Genomic DNA, 13,234 nt, shown 5'->3' with positions numbered 1-13,234 from the left:
CAACACAAGTAGCCGTGATCCAAGATCGCGGAAATCATCCACAAATAGAAACACGTCAACACAAGTCAGCAAAATAAACCCAAGGTGAGACAATATGGGTAAAACAAGGCCAAAGCACGCAGACAGGAGGTCACGGGTTTTAAGACTTTCAGGTATATTTATTATCACGACTTCGGTGGTGAGATTGGAGCAGAAGGAAGGATCAAATGCAACAATGAAAGGGTTTTTAAGGACAATAACAACATCAGGGGATCCAGTCTGCTCTCCTCCTCATCTCTGCTCTCCCATTGGTGGAGCGCCCCGTGGCCCCGCCCACCGCCGCCGACCAACAACAGCCGTCGTGGGCCGTCGCCGCACGTCGCTCGTGGCTGGATTTGAAGGACATCCAGCAATTTGCCCGAGATGGGCGCAAACTGCACGATTAAAACGCGCACACCTGAGAGGAACCTAAAAGAGGCGGCGCTGGGGAAATGCGACGAGGCTTAGCTTTAGCTTTAGCATTCGAGGCGCGAGGAGAGAGACGGGACCCTTCGGGGAAAAATGAAGTTCGGCCAGTTTCTGTGGAAAAATGCCTCCGTCCTCGGGATACCGAAACAGGTGGAGCGCTTCTCCAAGTTCTCCCCGTCCCCGCTGTCCATGAAGCAGTTCCTCGACTTTGGTGAGCATTTCGCCTTGTTCTCGTCGGGTCACGCGGCGCTGATAAAACTCGCGTGATTCTCTGAGACGCGACAGCTGTCGGTGCAGCAGGTCACCTGCACCCGATCCCCGGATCCCCCCGATCCCACCCGCTGCAGCCCGGATCAATCGCATTTTCCCCTCGCGCATTCACACGCACGGCCCTGGACGGGCTGCGCGCACGCGTCCCTTCGATCCGAGTGAAACCTTTGCCTGTGTGTCCTGTCCTGTCCTGTCCTGTCCTGTCCCGTCCTGTCCCGTCCCGTCCGCAGGATCAGCGAATGCCTGTGAGAAGACCTCGTTCGTGTTCCTGCGGCAGGAGCTTCCGGTCCGATTGGCCAACATCATGAAGGAAATCGATTTCCTCCCCGATAAGCTGCTGGGCACCCCCTCCCTGAAGCTGCTGACCAGCTGGTAGGATCGATCCGAGGGAAACTCGGAGCTAATAAAGCCTTTATTACTCACATGTCAACACACACATCATCAACAACAGTTGCCATCCTTATATGGCTTCATTTAGTTCCCACAACGTGCACGTGGACCTGTTGTGTGTCGCGCCACATAGAGGGAACTGAAGCGTGCGTGCGTGTGACATGTTTGACCCCTGTGTGACCTTGGAGATCCCCTCTTCTGAGATGGGACGCTTGTGTTAGGACGTGGTAATAACAATGTAACAACACCCCTGTGCTGCTGTTTATATTTGGCTGTGATCTTTCTGGAACGCCGCTCCGGGTCGCCGGAGGTCCGTCACTTGTTAACGCTGCCGACAAAGAGCGGCGCGACACCCCGGGTGCCTCCTGGCGAGCTGGGATCTATTTTCAGACGTGTAATAGGACTAGAGGGTTTTTCTCTAAGCCCAAGGTCAGACAGGGGTCAACGTGGACACGCAGCCTTGACCTTTCACCCACTGATGCCGCGGCCGCAGGAAACCTGTCAGCAAAAGACGGTTTCGGTTCTGGGCCGCCGGTGGAGGAGGGGAAAAGGCGGCTTTGGCCCCGGAGCCAGCTAATGGCTAACGCTAGCGTTGGTTTTGGTGGGGAGTGGGGACAGGATTCTTGTTTTGGAGTCACAGCTTCGTTCAAGCATCACACACACACACACACACACACACACACACACACACACACACACACACGTGCACATTCTTTCTGCTTGAAAGCTAGGAAAGAGAGAAGCGGTTAGCATTAGCAGCATTTAGCTTTGTTTAGCTGTAGAATAGAGGAGGAAGCGCTCGTGCGGACTTTTAAAACCCCCCCCCCCCGTTTCTTTTTTCTGCCTCTTTTCCGTGTTTTTTGTGTCTCGTTTTCTTCCTCCCAGGTATTCGCAGAGTCTGTTGGACCTCGTGGAGTTTTTGGAAAAGGACCCAGATGACAAGGAGGTCCTGACGAGGTAATACCACCTGTGGGTGCGGGGAGAGTTCACCTGGCTGGGTCAGCACAGATTTAGAGCAAATCTGACATGAATCTGTTTAATTACTCATGAACAGCATCATTACATGCTAATAGCAGGTTTGATTACATGCTAATAGGTTTGCTTGACTGGGATTTCATCTATTTGATGCTAACTGTAGCATTTCAGGCACGTTAGCGTCTGTATCTGTGCTGATCCCCTCACACGTCTCCGCCCTCAGCTTCACACAGGCGCTGGTGAACATCCGCAACCGGCACAACAACGTGGTGCCCACCATGGCCCAGGGCGTGCTGGAGTACAAGGAGGCCTTCGGCGTGGACCCCGTCACCAACCAGAACGTCCAGTACTTCCTGGACCGCTTCTACATGAGCCGCATCTCCATACGCATGCTCATGAACCAGCACAGTCAGTACAGTGGCGCTCGGAGACGCGCTGGTCCGCCCCAGAGCTGAGCGTTCACGTTAGCGTTAGCCAGCGTGCTAAACCGCTCCGCTGTCTGAACCCGTTGCACTCTGTCCCCGTAGCGTTGATCTTCGAGGGCAGCGTCAACCCCGCCCATCCCAAACACATCGGCAGCATTGACCCCAGCTGTGACGTGGTGGAGGTGGTAAAAGGTAATGAGTGACCCGCTCCGTGCACGTATGGCTGCTGCACGTTATCTGACGGCTGCCTTTTACCATCCGCCGTATTTACAGCCTTGGGTTTCTTGTCCCCCCCCACTGCAGACGCCTACGAGACGTCCAAAATGCTGTGCGAGCAGTATTACCTGACCTCCCCCGACATGGAGATCACAGAAGTCAACTGTACGTCGTTGGGTAACGGGGGGGGGGGGGGGGACTCTCAACCAATCACATCTCAGAGTCTTTTTCCCCTCACAGCCAAAAGCCCCAATCAGCCTTTAGACATCGTCTACGTGCCGTCTCACCTCTACCACATGCTGTTTGAGCTTTTCAAGGTACGCACCCCTTTAGCACGCCGCCGCCCGGCGCCTCCGCTCATTCGCTCAAACTGTGCATTCTTGGACAGAACGCCATGAGAGCCACCGTGGAGACGCACGAGACGAGCGCCACCCTGCCGCCGGTCAAAGTGCGCGTCTCCCTGGGCAGCGAGGACCTCACTATCAAGGTAGAGGAGGACCGGTTGCTCAAGCAGACCCAGAAAGGCCGGATCACGCCGGGTCAATCATTAAATTCTCTATCCTCAGATGTCCGACAGGGGGGGAGGGGTTCCTCTGAGGAAGATCGAGCGCCTGTTCAGCTACATGTACTCCACCGCTCCCAGTCCAGTGCACGTTGACAACTCCCGCAATGCTCCCCTGGTGAGAGCAGGACTTTATTACACAGAGCAGACGGTTCAATACAGCATGTGTAAGCTAGCTGTGTTGATGTTAGCCTAACTTAGCTGAACGTTTTATGACAGGTGTCCCTCAAAATGAGGACTACATCGTTTGTTTTTCCAAAAGATTCTCCAAAGCTAATCTCCTCCTTTCAGGCCGGGTTCGGTTATGGTCTTCCCATCTCCCGTCTGTACGCCAAGTACTTCCAGGGAGACCTGCAGCTCTACTCGATGGAGGGTTACGGCACCTCGGCTGTCATATACCTGAAGGTAGGCGAAGCCGCGCGGGCGCGCAGACGTGCGCGGCGGCGTGTGATAACGCCCGTGCCTCTCTGCGCAGGCCTTATCCTCAGAGTCGGTGGAGAGGCTCCCCGTCTTCAACAAGTCGGCGCTGCGACACTACCGGGCGTCCACGGAGGCCGACGACTGGTGCATGCCCAGCAAGGACCCCAGGAAGCTGGGGAAGAGTGAGAGGACACAGTGATGGGGGCGGGAGTGGGAGGAGGCCGAGGTTCCACGCCGGATCCACTCCTGCGGAGGCGGGATCCACTCCCGTTGGGGCGGGAGAAGCTGCCGGAGCTGTGTGGGCCAGTGGTGCTGCGGGCGGTTCTGGGAGAGGTCGTCATTTCAAAGGCAAGCTTGTTGCTAGCTTGTTGCTAGCTTGTTGCTAGCTTGTCTTGAGGCCTTTTTCCAAGAGTATTTATTTAACATCCTCACACTGGCGATCTGTGGTCCTCCCAGTCCAGCGCATGTTTCGAACCCATCACAGTTGGACACTCGTGCTCATAGACGTGCAACACGTGTGCATTTTATTGCTTTCATACAGTATTCAAGACACAGCAATGGTAATAATCATCCAGGGAAATGGATTTTTTTTTACTTTGATGACATCACTGTAGTCACCTGATGCATTTGTACCTGTTCTGAATGTGAACAAAGATATAATCTTTTCTTTTTTAACCGCTTCCTACAACAATCTACCTATTGGTGCCTTAGTTTTCACTGCATGGAAGCTGATGTTCGTGTACGTTTGGAGGCATCGAGGCGCCTTTTTCGGGTGCAGAATGTGAACGTGTTGAAGAATCAGCACATTTAAAGAGTCCTCGTGTTTAAACTCATCTAATCACGGCTTTTGTGTTGTTGCTTTTGTGTTGTCGCATGCTCATGTTGCTCCGGAGGAGGCGACCGTGTGGGGGGAGCATTTAGAAGCAGCGATTAAATAGGAATAAAAGACAAATATTTCTCATAGTCCTCACAGACTCGTGCTTCTGTCCGACCGCCGGTGCTTCCTGGATGTATATATTTGCTTTATAGATTTTGGAAATGTTTGTTTTAAAGCTTGTTGCAACAGCAAACACAGCGGCGTGTTGACTGTGCACACCGCCTGAGAGCAGCACCGCTAACAACAAGCTAAACTCTGCTCCTTTAGCCTCTGTTGGGCATTAAAACGATGGAAAAGCCCAATAAAATGAGAAGGCGGCACTCACGACTGATACCATATCTATTGTCCTGTAATTTAGGAGTTACTGACAGACTTTTACGCCTAAAGGTGATAATAATAACAGCTGAATGAGGCTATTAACCATAATTAGCTAGTTACTGTAAATCCTGTGGCGTGTTTCTGCTAGCAAATCCTTCACGTGTGAGACGGCAGCACAAACGAGCGACAAGTGAGGTGAAAACAACCGAAAGAGGAGCCAAATGGCCCCAAAAGTCACTCGTAGAGGCAGAAGTAGCCTCTGCAGGAGGGGCTGAGATGTTGGCCCGGTTCCTCCATCAGTACAGGGTTCCCTCGGGGTCCAGTAGCAGATATCTCCTCATTAAAGGTGGCAGAGGCAGCCGGGCCACGCCGCTGTGACAGGCGGCGCCCAGGTGAGCCCGAATGGCGCACCGGGTCAGGTGGAGCAGGCTGCGAGGCGTGTGGGCGCAGACGGCGAACATGGACTCGTAAAAGGCTTCGTGGCGCTAGGGCGGCGAAGGAACGCAGCAGAGCAGCATCGTCATCGGCCGTGCTAACGCTGCGGCGCTAACAGTGCAGCTAACGTCTGCCACCTAGTGGAACTAGAAGGGAAATACCTTGTAGCAGTCGTCAGGAATGGCAGCCTTCCACTTCCTGGTGGGCGTCAAGCGTTCGTAAGAGTTGACCAGGACCTCGAGGACTCCGGGGTAGTCGTGGCAGGACTGCAACACCTGCACAGAACACAGCAGGTGGCCTGAGACGCCCCCCCCGAGGGTTCCCAGCGCCTCGCTTTAGAGTGGGCGGGCGATACCTTGTGGAACTGTGGGGGGTAGATCCGCGCGGCGTTGTGGTTGAGCAGCAGCTGGAAGCAGAGTTCTGAGAGTGGCGGCGGGCCGCACCCCCGTCACCTTCAGCAGGTACTGGATGGGGGCGCAGCCGTTGACGTCCATGGCCCGGGCGTCCGCCCCAGCCTCCAGGAGCATCTGCATGAGGACGTGGTCGCAGTTCCAGGAAGCTTTGTGCAGCGCCGTCTTGTGGTCCTCCTCCTGGAGGTTCGGATCTGGATGGGACGGGTAATCTTACGAACGGGGGTCCCGACTGGGCGGCGTGACAACGCACCTGCTCGGTGGTCCAACAGGAGGCGGCAGACCAGGTGGTGCTCCCGGCTGTAGGTCTGCTCTCTGGAGTCGAAGGCCCAGAAGGCGGCGGTCATCAGCGGGGTCTCCTGCAGGGAGTTGAGGGCGTCCACAGACGCCCCGTGGGCCAGGTAGAGGCCCGCCAGCTCTGGGATCCCAAATCTGGCGGCCGTGTGCAGCGGCGTGTCCTCGCTGGTGTTCTGACCGGGCACGTTCACGTTTAAACCTTCGCGAGGAAGGAAAAGATGATTCGTTTAGCTAATAAACGGCGGCGTGCTAGCCCCCCGGCGCCCCGCCCTGACCTTTGGCGATGAGCTGCTCGGCGCAGTCCACGGACCGGGCGGTGACGCAGTAGTGCAGCGGCGTGTGGCCGCTGAGCGACAGGCTGTCGACCTTCGCGCCGTGAGCCAGCAGCACGGCGACGCAGTCGGCGTCGGACGTCTCGCAGGCGACGTGCAGCGGCGTCTTCCCGTTGGGCATCGAGTTCACGGCGGCGCCGGCCTCCAGGAGGAGCAGGGCCGTTTCCACGGCGCCGTACATCGCACACACGTGCACGGCCATGGCCCAGGACTTCTCCAGTTTGTAGCCTGGGAGCCAGTAACCTGGAGCAGATATGGTTAATTATGGGCTGGTGCTTTTGTGCCTCTAATTAAGCCACCGTGCGGTTTATACTTTATAATAGCTCCATCTAGCGGTGACCAGTGTAACTACACTGTGATTTTCTGTTTAATTTTACCGCCTTTTTCTGCACGTCACGTGAGAACATCCCTAGTAACCGACCTTAATAAGCCCAGATCCTAAAGAAAGCAGGAAGTGAGCTGTGTTGTCTGTCTACCTTGTTTGTACGAGGCCAGAACCATGCTGGGGTCGTCCACCTCCATCACGGTATCGATGTCCAGTTTCCCCGTGTGCAAAATGCGCGTGACCTCCTGGGCGTTGTTGGCTCGCAGGGCGTCCAGGAACTGCTGCTTCAGCTGTTTGTCAGCTGCTCGTCTGGGCCGAAGCTCCTCCATCAACTCCCTGAAAGACGGGCCTGGATCCGCTAACCCAGCCGGCCCAGCCAGGAACCTTCTGAACGCGGCCCAGAGGAGACCGGAAACCCAGGAACATGTGAACGGCACCGGGGCAGACATGGGAGAGAGGGGGCAACAACGGAGCATTTAGGGTGAATATAAATAGAAGGGAGGGGGGAGGGGGCAGAGGGGGGTGGGGGGTGACATGGTGACACCGGGACGGTGCTGCTGGGTCGGACCGAGGTTTACTGGGTCAGACTCTCTCAGCCCAAACAAGAATAACAAGCCAGAGCGTGAAATGGAAAAGTCCGGATTGCACAACTACAGATTCCAGCGGGGGGGGGGCGTGGGGGGGTCTGAAGGGGGGCCAAGACAGGCGGCTGCTCGCCCAAACGTCCTGCACGTCTGAGGCAGGACAAACATTTGTGTCCGAGGTCCAACGAGTGAACTCTGGTCCAGAGAGCGACCTTCCGCCCCCCCCGCCCCCCCCACTGTTGTAACTGCGTGCCGACTATCCCACAGTGAGAGTTTCCCTCTCTTTGACCAGGCATTTGACCAAATAGACGTTTTTCCTTCTGTGACCCGGAAGCTTCCACAAAAGAAACGAGGCCGTCTGCTTTAGTCTGTTGCTCTTTTTACTGTACATACAAAAGAATCAGAGTGGAGCGACCGGCTCGGCGGGGGGAGTATTCACACAGAGGATCGGGGGTTACAAAAGCCTTCGTCATCATCATCATCATCATCTGGAGCAGCACTACGGTCACATATGGGTAAAACCACAAGCACAATGGGAAAATATCACTGCTTTAATCTGTCAATCTTTCATTTAACATCTTAACTAAATCATATTTTCATTAGGTTTTGGCAATAATGATACAATTCTGGGTAAAGGACTATATGAGCTGTTAATAATACTCCTATTATGTATAAGCGATCATCAGCAGTTGCTTCATTAAATACAGAAATAAATAATAATATTATTACTGTGATTGGCTTGGAGGTATTTTTCAGGTTTACATGAACCAGACGGGGACGGAGACAGGAAAAGGTTCAGAGCTGCCTGGTGGTGTCACGGTGACTCTGGTGTCTCTATGAGGTGGTTTTGATCGAGAAAATGGAACAAAAAAAACCCTAAAACACTCATTTAAACCCGATCCAATCGAAATGTCCCGACTCTAACAAATAAATGACAAAGTTTCAAGTCATACTGGACTGATTTTGTGAGGAAAATCTACACTTTAGTGCGTCTATTAGGTGCGATTCATTAAATTAAACAAGAAAAAAGAACAATCAGTCTACTTTATGTGTTTTTTGACACTTTCACAAAAGCGGGTCGAGCTCAGAATAATTCTACTCTAAAGGCAGCAACGGGGTTTTTACTTTGTTATTAAGAGCGGATGGAAAAAGAAAGCGGGTCACAAGCGGAGTCGGAGCAACAGGATGCATCCCAGTTTCATTTAACTGTTTGGATATTTGTGGTGCGGAGCTGGAAAGATACAAATTTGCTGATTATCATGTACCTGAACTCCTCAGTCCAGTCAGTTACGGGGAGTCCGTGCTGTCAGTCTTATTACACGGATCGTTTGAGGAGCATTGGACACCCCAGTACACCCCAGTACACACCAGTACATCCCAGTACACCCCAGTACACAGGTTAAAAGTACAGTGATTGCACGTCCAGTGTTCTGTGGGTCCCTGCCAGTAAAACACGAGTTCCAGTGTTTCCGTCTAAATCAGCAGTATGGCGACACCCAGTGGCGGGACACGAGTACTGCCTCGTGTTTCCCACCATGCGGGTCTGACTCCTTCCGTGTCCAACATGTCCAACAAGTCCATCCAGTGGCACGGCAGATACATTTGCATCGTGTTGTAGGTAGCCTCTGTAGAGACTATGGAATGAGAAGACTGTAAATTTGAATTATATTAAAAAAAATAACCCTGATTTACAGCAATAAACGAGGAAATGCTTGAATGTTTAAGAGAAGAAAAGGAAGAAATGAATGTGGGCAGCATCCGATTTTCCAAGTGCTCATTTTGGTTTTATCTGCTTGGTGAAAAAGTCGTTCGACAGTCTGCAACAGCTGCGACGCAGCACCTCTGAGAGCTGTTGGACGGCCGTGCGGGCGTTCCTCAGGGTTCGTTCTCGGGGCCCGTTGAGCTCGCTTGGAGTGGTGCTGCAGCCAAGAGTGAGCGGCTCCATCGTCACTCGTTGTCACTGCCCGCCGCTCTCTGCTCCTGCTCCGAGTCTCTCCTCCGTAGCTTCTCGCGCTGTTTCTCTAATTTTTCTTGCTTGCGCTTGGCCTTCTCCATCGAAACTTTAAGGTCTTTGATCTTTTTCTTGATCAGAGCCCGGTCCTGGGAGGAAGTGACTCCGAGCAGCTGAGGAACACAACACTTGATCAACTTTGAAATCTTAAGTGAACAAGGAATCCTGAAATTCTGGAGAGGCGGAGGTCACCTTGAGCTCAGGGCTCTCCAGCCGCAGCAGCCGTTCCCCGTTTATATTTTGGGCAGTGAATTCTGGGATGTGATGCTCCAGGTGGACGCCCACGAGCCAGCGAGCAACTTGCTGCGAGGTCCAGTCCCCGATGCTCAGGTTCTGCAGCAGATACTGTTTAGGGACCTGTCCCTCCTCCAGAATCTGAAAAATAGACACCAAGAGAACGTTCCCAAATGAACCTCCCGCTGAGCTATGGAGCGCACGAGGGATGCACGTGTGAGAGGAGCTGAATTTACTACGGATGCAGTTTGAGATGGAGACAAAGAAAAAGATGCAGAAGCGCCCGCAGGGACGGAAACAACCACAGCACACCGAACAAACACGGCCCGCATGCGTCCGACCCGTCTCACCTCATCGTCAATCATATCCAGACTCTTGGAGCGGCGGCGTAGAGAACAGCACGGAACAAAAGCGGGGAAAAAAACACGTCTTGTTAAGGAACAGACCGACAACACAGGCGTCCTTCCTGGAGACATCCTGATCATTGATATGATGGACAGAACTCCAATCATAAACATACGATCCGAACTCCTTTGATGAGATTTGGCATCCATCAGTAACACATGACTGACGGTGTGTGTGTGTGTGTGTGTGTGTGCGTGTGTGTGTGTGTGTGTGGTGTGTGTGTGTGTGTGTGTGTGTGCGTCCACCTCGTCTGACGACAGCATGTGCGAGCGTCCCGCCGTCTTGGCCTCGCTCAGCTCCACGGAGCTGCCGCTGCTGCCGCTCACGTCGTCGGTCCCGGTCGGTCCCTGAGAATTGACGGACACTTTTGAGTCGGCTGCTTCTGGGACCCGATTCCGCCGATTACGGACGCGTTTTCTCTCCCGCCGCTCAACAACCGCGGAGATTTCAGCGGGAAGAGGACGAATTAGCATCCTCCGATCGAGCCCGACGGGGGCGCGGACGGACGTCGATTATCTTTCATTAGAGGTTGTGATTGGCTGCCAGTTTGATTAGTGGTTAGACGTCAGGAAGCTGCACGTTAGTCATCTCCAACAATCCGCCTCCTCCTCTGCGTCCGATTACACGTTCGGCTCTAAACACGATGGCAATTTACCCTAAACTGGGTGGAATTTAGTGGTAAAAATGTCCCCAGCCGGAGCTGGAAGTGTAGGAAAGAGTTATCGGGTTCCCAGAGCTGCCTGGTGGGGGGATAAAAGACTCAGCGGAGCCCCGGGGGGGCGGGGATGGGACGGAATGCTAATAACTAAATCTCTTCTCTCAGTCCACAGCTGATTCACACATCATTAAAGTGGGCAGGATCACCGCCACCAAGGTTCATCGGCGTCCACGAAACGGTGCGAAAGCTTTAAGAACTGATTGATTTTAAGAGATTTTAAGGGATTCTTTACACCCGCTAATCGATTTTCTTGCCATTCGAATGCCGCAGTGACTCCGATGAATTACCTCAATTACCTCGGCTCGTTTTCATTCGAGTAGATTGTGATTTGAAGCGAAAGGATGAATAAATGCGATGAGAAATACGATACCAAATAATATGAATAGGAGAAGAAGTGGGGCCATGACAGAGGAGTCTGTTCGACACAGAGATCGGAGCAAACTGTCACACAACTCGTCAGTCATCGTGTGAGGGAACGCAAATAAAGGCAGCAAACCTCTCGCGTCTTGGCCTTGAGCTTGTCGGGGCTGTCCGGTCGCTGGGCGGCGCTGCAACACAGACGGAGAGGCGTGACAGCGTCCCAGCGGAGCGCTGGGAAGAGCTGCCGGAGCCGCACTTACCTGTTCCCAGGTGAGGCTGCGGGATCCGTAGGTCTCCTGAGGGATGCCGAGCTGAGCGGGTTAAAGGGGGCAGACAGGGAAAAGGGAAAAGTCCGTCTGTGCTTCGCAACAGGCAGTAGCTTAATTCCAAGCTTGATATTTTAGCATGAAAAAGGCAGTGTTTTATATTCTTGGACTTCAGTCGCCACCGAACACTCTATTGTCTGAACCATGTTCCAGGTCTGAGGGACTCACCGGGGCTCCGGAGCTTCTCCCGGCTCCTCCGGACCGTGAGAGGGGCACGGTGCTGCAGGAGAGGAAGAACATTTCTCATTAGCTCTGCTTCCAAATCAGAAGCAGCGCAACGGACGTCGAGGGGATGCGGATTCACTGACCGTGCGTCTGGGCTCCGGGGACGGGCGTTCGCACACGAGCGGGACTGTCGTGGCCCTCAAGCACCTGCAGGCAGACGGGAAAATGGCACATTGGGGGGAGGGAGTGAGAGCAGAGAGGAAGAGCCTCTGCTGAAGCCCCTTCCTCCCTCACACAGCCTGATTTCAGCCCTTTCTGGGGAGCCTTTGGCCCAGGAGCCGCCGGGCTGCCGTGACAGACCCGATTAGCCCCCGCCGAGCAGCACTCGCTAATTACTTCATTAAGGGACTGAAGTGGACTGGACGGCGGTTCAGAGGCACACGAAGGCATCTCAGACGTTAATATCTACGGCCCCCCGATGAGGAATAAAATGCATCCCTCCACATGAGACCTGCAGAACAGATGTTGCTGACTGGGAAAACGTCTACAAACCTCTCCCTCGGTGGAGCTGGCGCCGTCCGGGCCGGCACCCTGGGAGGGCCTATTTCTGCTGGGGGAGGCATTTTTCGGATCTAGAGTCAAAAGATAAGACAGTTTAAAAAATATACCTGTGATCACGAGCACTTTGTATTATTCCAAACATCCATTCAATCTGTTAAATGCTGCTTATTCCTGATATGGTCACTAGGGGCGCTACAGCCTATCCCAGCAGTCACTGGGTCCCTTTTTTTCCCTGAAAATCTGAAGGATCCCGATATTCCAGTGCAGATCCACCCCCCCCCCCCCCACACATACCTCTGTGGGGGATGTGCTGCTGAGCGTTCAGCCTCTCGGTGCTGTTGCTGTTGTTGTTATTGACCTGGATGCCGTTCTGCTTCATCAGCTGCGTCAGCTCCGACTCCAACGTGGCGATCTGAGGAGAGACGGCAACCGGTCGATGCTAATCCGACGGCCTTAAATGCTGCGTTAAAGCAAAGCGCGAGGAACGTGCATTGGCTGCATCGCGCGACGAGGAGCACGCCGTTTTCAAGCGTCCCCAAAACGAACCATTTCAAACAGGTCAAACATCAAAGGAACAAGTCAAATAGTTGAATCTATTGAGCTCCTTGCTTAATATCACAATCAAGACATCCAGACAGGAACTTAGTGTTCGTTATTGTTTCTAAACCCTTTTTTCCTTTGACAGCTAACACGCTCACAGAACCACTGGAGCACAGGGGTGATCTCAGGAGATCCGCCTCACCCTGACTTGCAGTCCCTGGATCTCAGCCAGGTGGGCCTTCTCAGCCTCCTCCAGCCGCCTCCTCTCCACGTCCTCCTTCTGGAGAAACTCCACCTCTCTGCAGGGACAGAGCAAGAAGAAAAGCTCTCGTTCAAAGGCAGCGTCTCCAATCGGACGCTATCCCGCATTCATCTCATCTTGTTCAGCATTTAGCTTTCGCTTTGCTTTGCAGAGCTAATTAGAGCCAATTAGAGGCAGCAGTGATGGGACAGACCATCACTGAAAAGCTCTGCAGCCTTGGAGTGGAGACCTGCCTTTAATGGCTGCAGATAGCAGCTCAGAACAGAGGCATTCATGCATTCGGCTCAATAAAAGGCTAAACGGATTGTGTTTGATTTGCAAATTATGTTTCATCTGCAGCTATTTATGAAATTATTCATACATACACTC

The 13,234-nt window shown here is 53.4% G+C and overlaps 3 protein-coding genes and 1 long non-coding RNA gene across 13 annotated transcripts in view; 2 read left to right on the top strand and 2 right to left on the bottom strand.

Annotated features, from left to right (window-relative positions):
* Positions 1 to 155: 155 nt before the first annotated feature.
* pdk4 (pyruvate dehydrogenase kinase, isozyme 4) lies at positions 156 to 4,671 on the top strand. Its single transcript, XM_057020026.1, has 11 exons — positions 156 to 658; positions 948 to 1,089; positions 1,993 to 2,064; positions 2,306 to 2,490; positions 2,610 to 2,699; positions 2,811 to 2,888; positions 2,964 to 3,040; positions 3,112 to 3,210; positions 3,290 to 3,403; positions 3,577 to 3,690; positions 3,761 to 4,671. Exons 1-11 carry the CDS (start codon positions 541 to 543, stop codon positions 3,902 to 3,904), a joined length of 1,233 nt encoding a protein of 410 aa, XP_056876006.1. The 5' UTR covers positions 156 to 540; the 3' UTR covers positions 3,905 to 4,671.
* Positions 4,201 to 7,468, bottom strand: asb4 (ankyrin repeat and SOCS box containing 4). Its single transcript, XM_057020017.1, is given in 7 exon segments — positions 4,201 to 5,385; positions 5,497 to 5,610; positions 5,691 to 5,762; positions 5,764 to 5,939; positions 5,999 to 6,241; positions 6,318 to 6,617; positions 6,851 to 7,468. Coding segments are annotated over 7 exon segments (1,419 nt in total). The 5' UTR covers positions 7,176 to 7,468; the 3' UTR covers positions 4,201 to 5,196.
* Positions 7,469 to 7,645: 177 nt separating this feature from the next.
* The window catches only part of ppp1r9a (protein phosphatase 1, regulatory subunit 9A), a 24,869-nt gene continuing 19,280 nt past the window's right edge, over positions 7,646 to 13,234 (bottom strand). For 6 of the 10 annotated variants that reach the window (XM_057019992.1, XM_057019995.1, XM_057019990.1 and 3 more), the window contains exons 10-21: positions 12,806 to 12,902; positions 12,358 to 12,475; positions 12,055 to 12,134; positions 11,646 to 11,709; positions 11,506 to 11,557; positions 11,272 to 11,322; positions 11,148 to 11,199; positions 11,022 to 11,066; positions 10,179 to 10,280; positions 9,879 to 9,902; positions 9,487 to 9,669; positions 7,646 to 9,407 (exon numbers count right to left, since the gene is read on the bottom strand). In XM_057019992.1, the coding sequence (XP_056875972.1) occupies positions 9,231 to 9,407; positions 9,487 to 9,669; positions 9,879 to 9,902; positions 10,179 to 10,280; positions 11,022 to 11,066; positions 11,148 to 11,199; positions 11,272 to 11,322; positions 11,506 to 11,557; positions 11,646 to 11,709; positions 12,055 to 12,134; positions 12,358 to 12,475; positions 12,806 to 12,902 (1,045 nt within the window). In that variant the 3' untranslated portion in view covers positions 7,646 to 9,230. The remainder of the gene's footprint in view (positions 9,408 to 9,486; positions 9,670 to 9,878; positions 9,903 to 10,178; positions 10,281 to 11,021; positions 11,067 to 11,147; positions 11,200 to 11,271; positions 11,323 to 11,505; positions 11,558 to 11,645; positions 11,710 to 12,054; positions 12,135 to 12,357; positions 12,476 to 12,805; positions 12,903 to 13,234) is intronic. The other 4 variants (XM_057019999.1, XM_057019996.1, XM_057019997.1 and 1 more) reach the window with 3 other exon arrangements.
* On the top strand, positions 11,330 to 13,169 carry LOC130517860 (uncharacterized). The gene is made up of 2 exons (XR_008947844.1): positions 11,330 to 12,621; positions 12,749 to 13,169. It is a non-coding gene; the product is annotated as an uncharacterized LOC130517860 (long non-coding RNA).

Source organism: Takifugu flavidus, chromosome 21 (genome assembly GCF_003711565.1).
Source record: "Takifugu flavidus isolate HTHZ2018 chromosome 21, ASM371156v2, whole genome shotgun sequence".
NCBI lineage: Eukaryota > Metazoa > Chordata > Actinopteri > Tetraodontiformes > Tetraodontidae > Takifugu > Takifugu flavidus.
The sequence above is the reverse complement of the archived record's forward strand: the minus strand, read 5'-3'. Positions and strand labels throughout refer to the sequence as shown.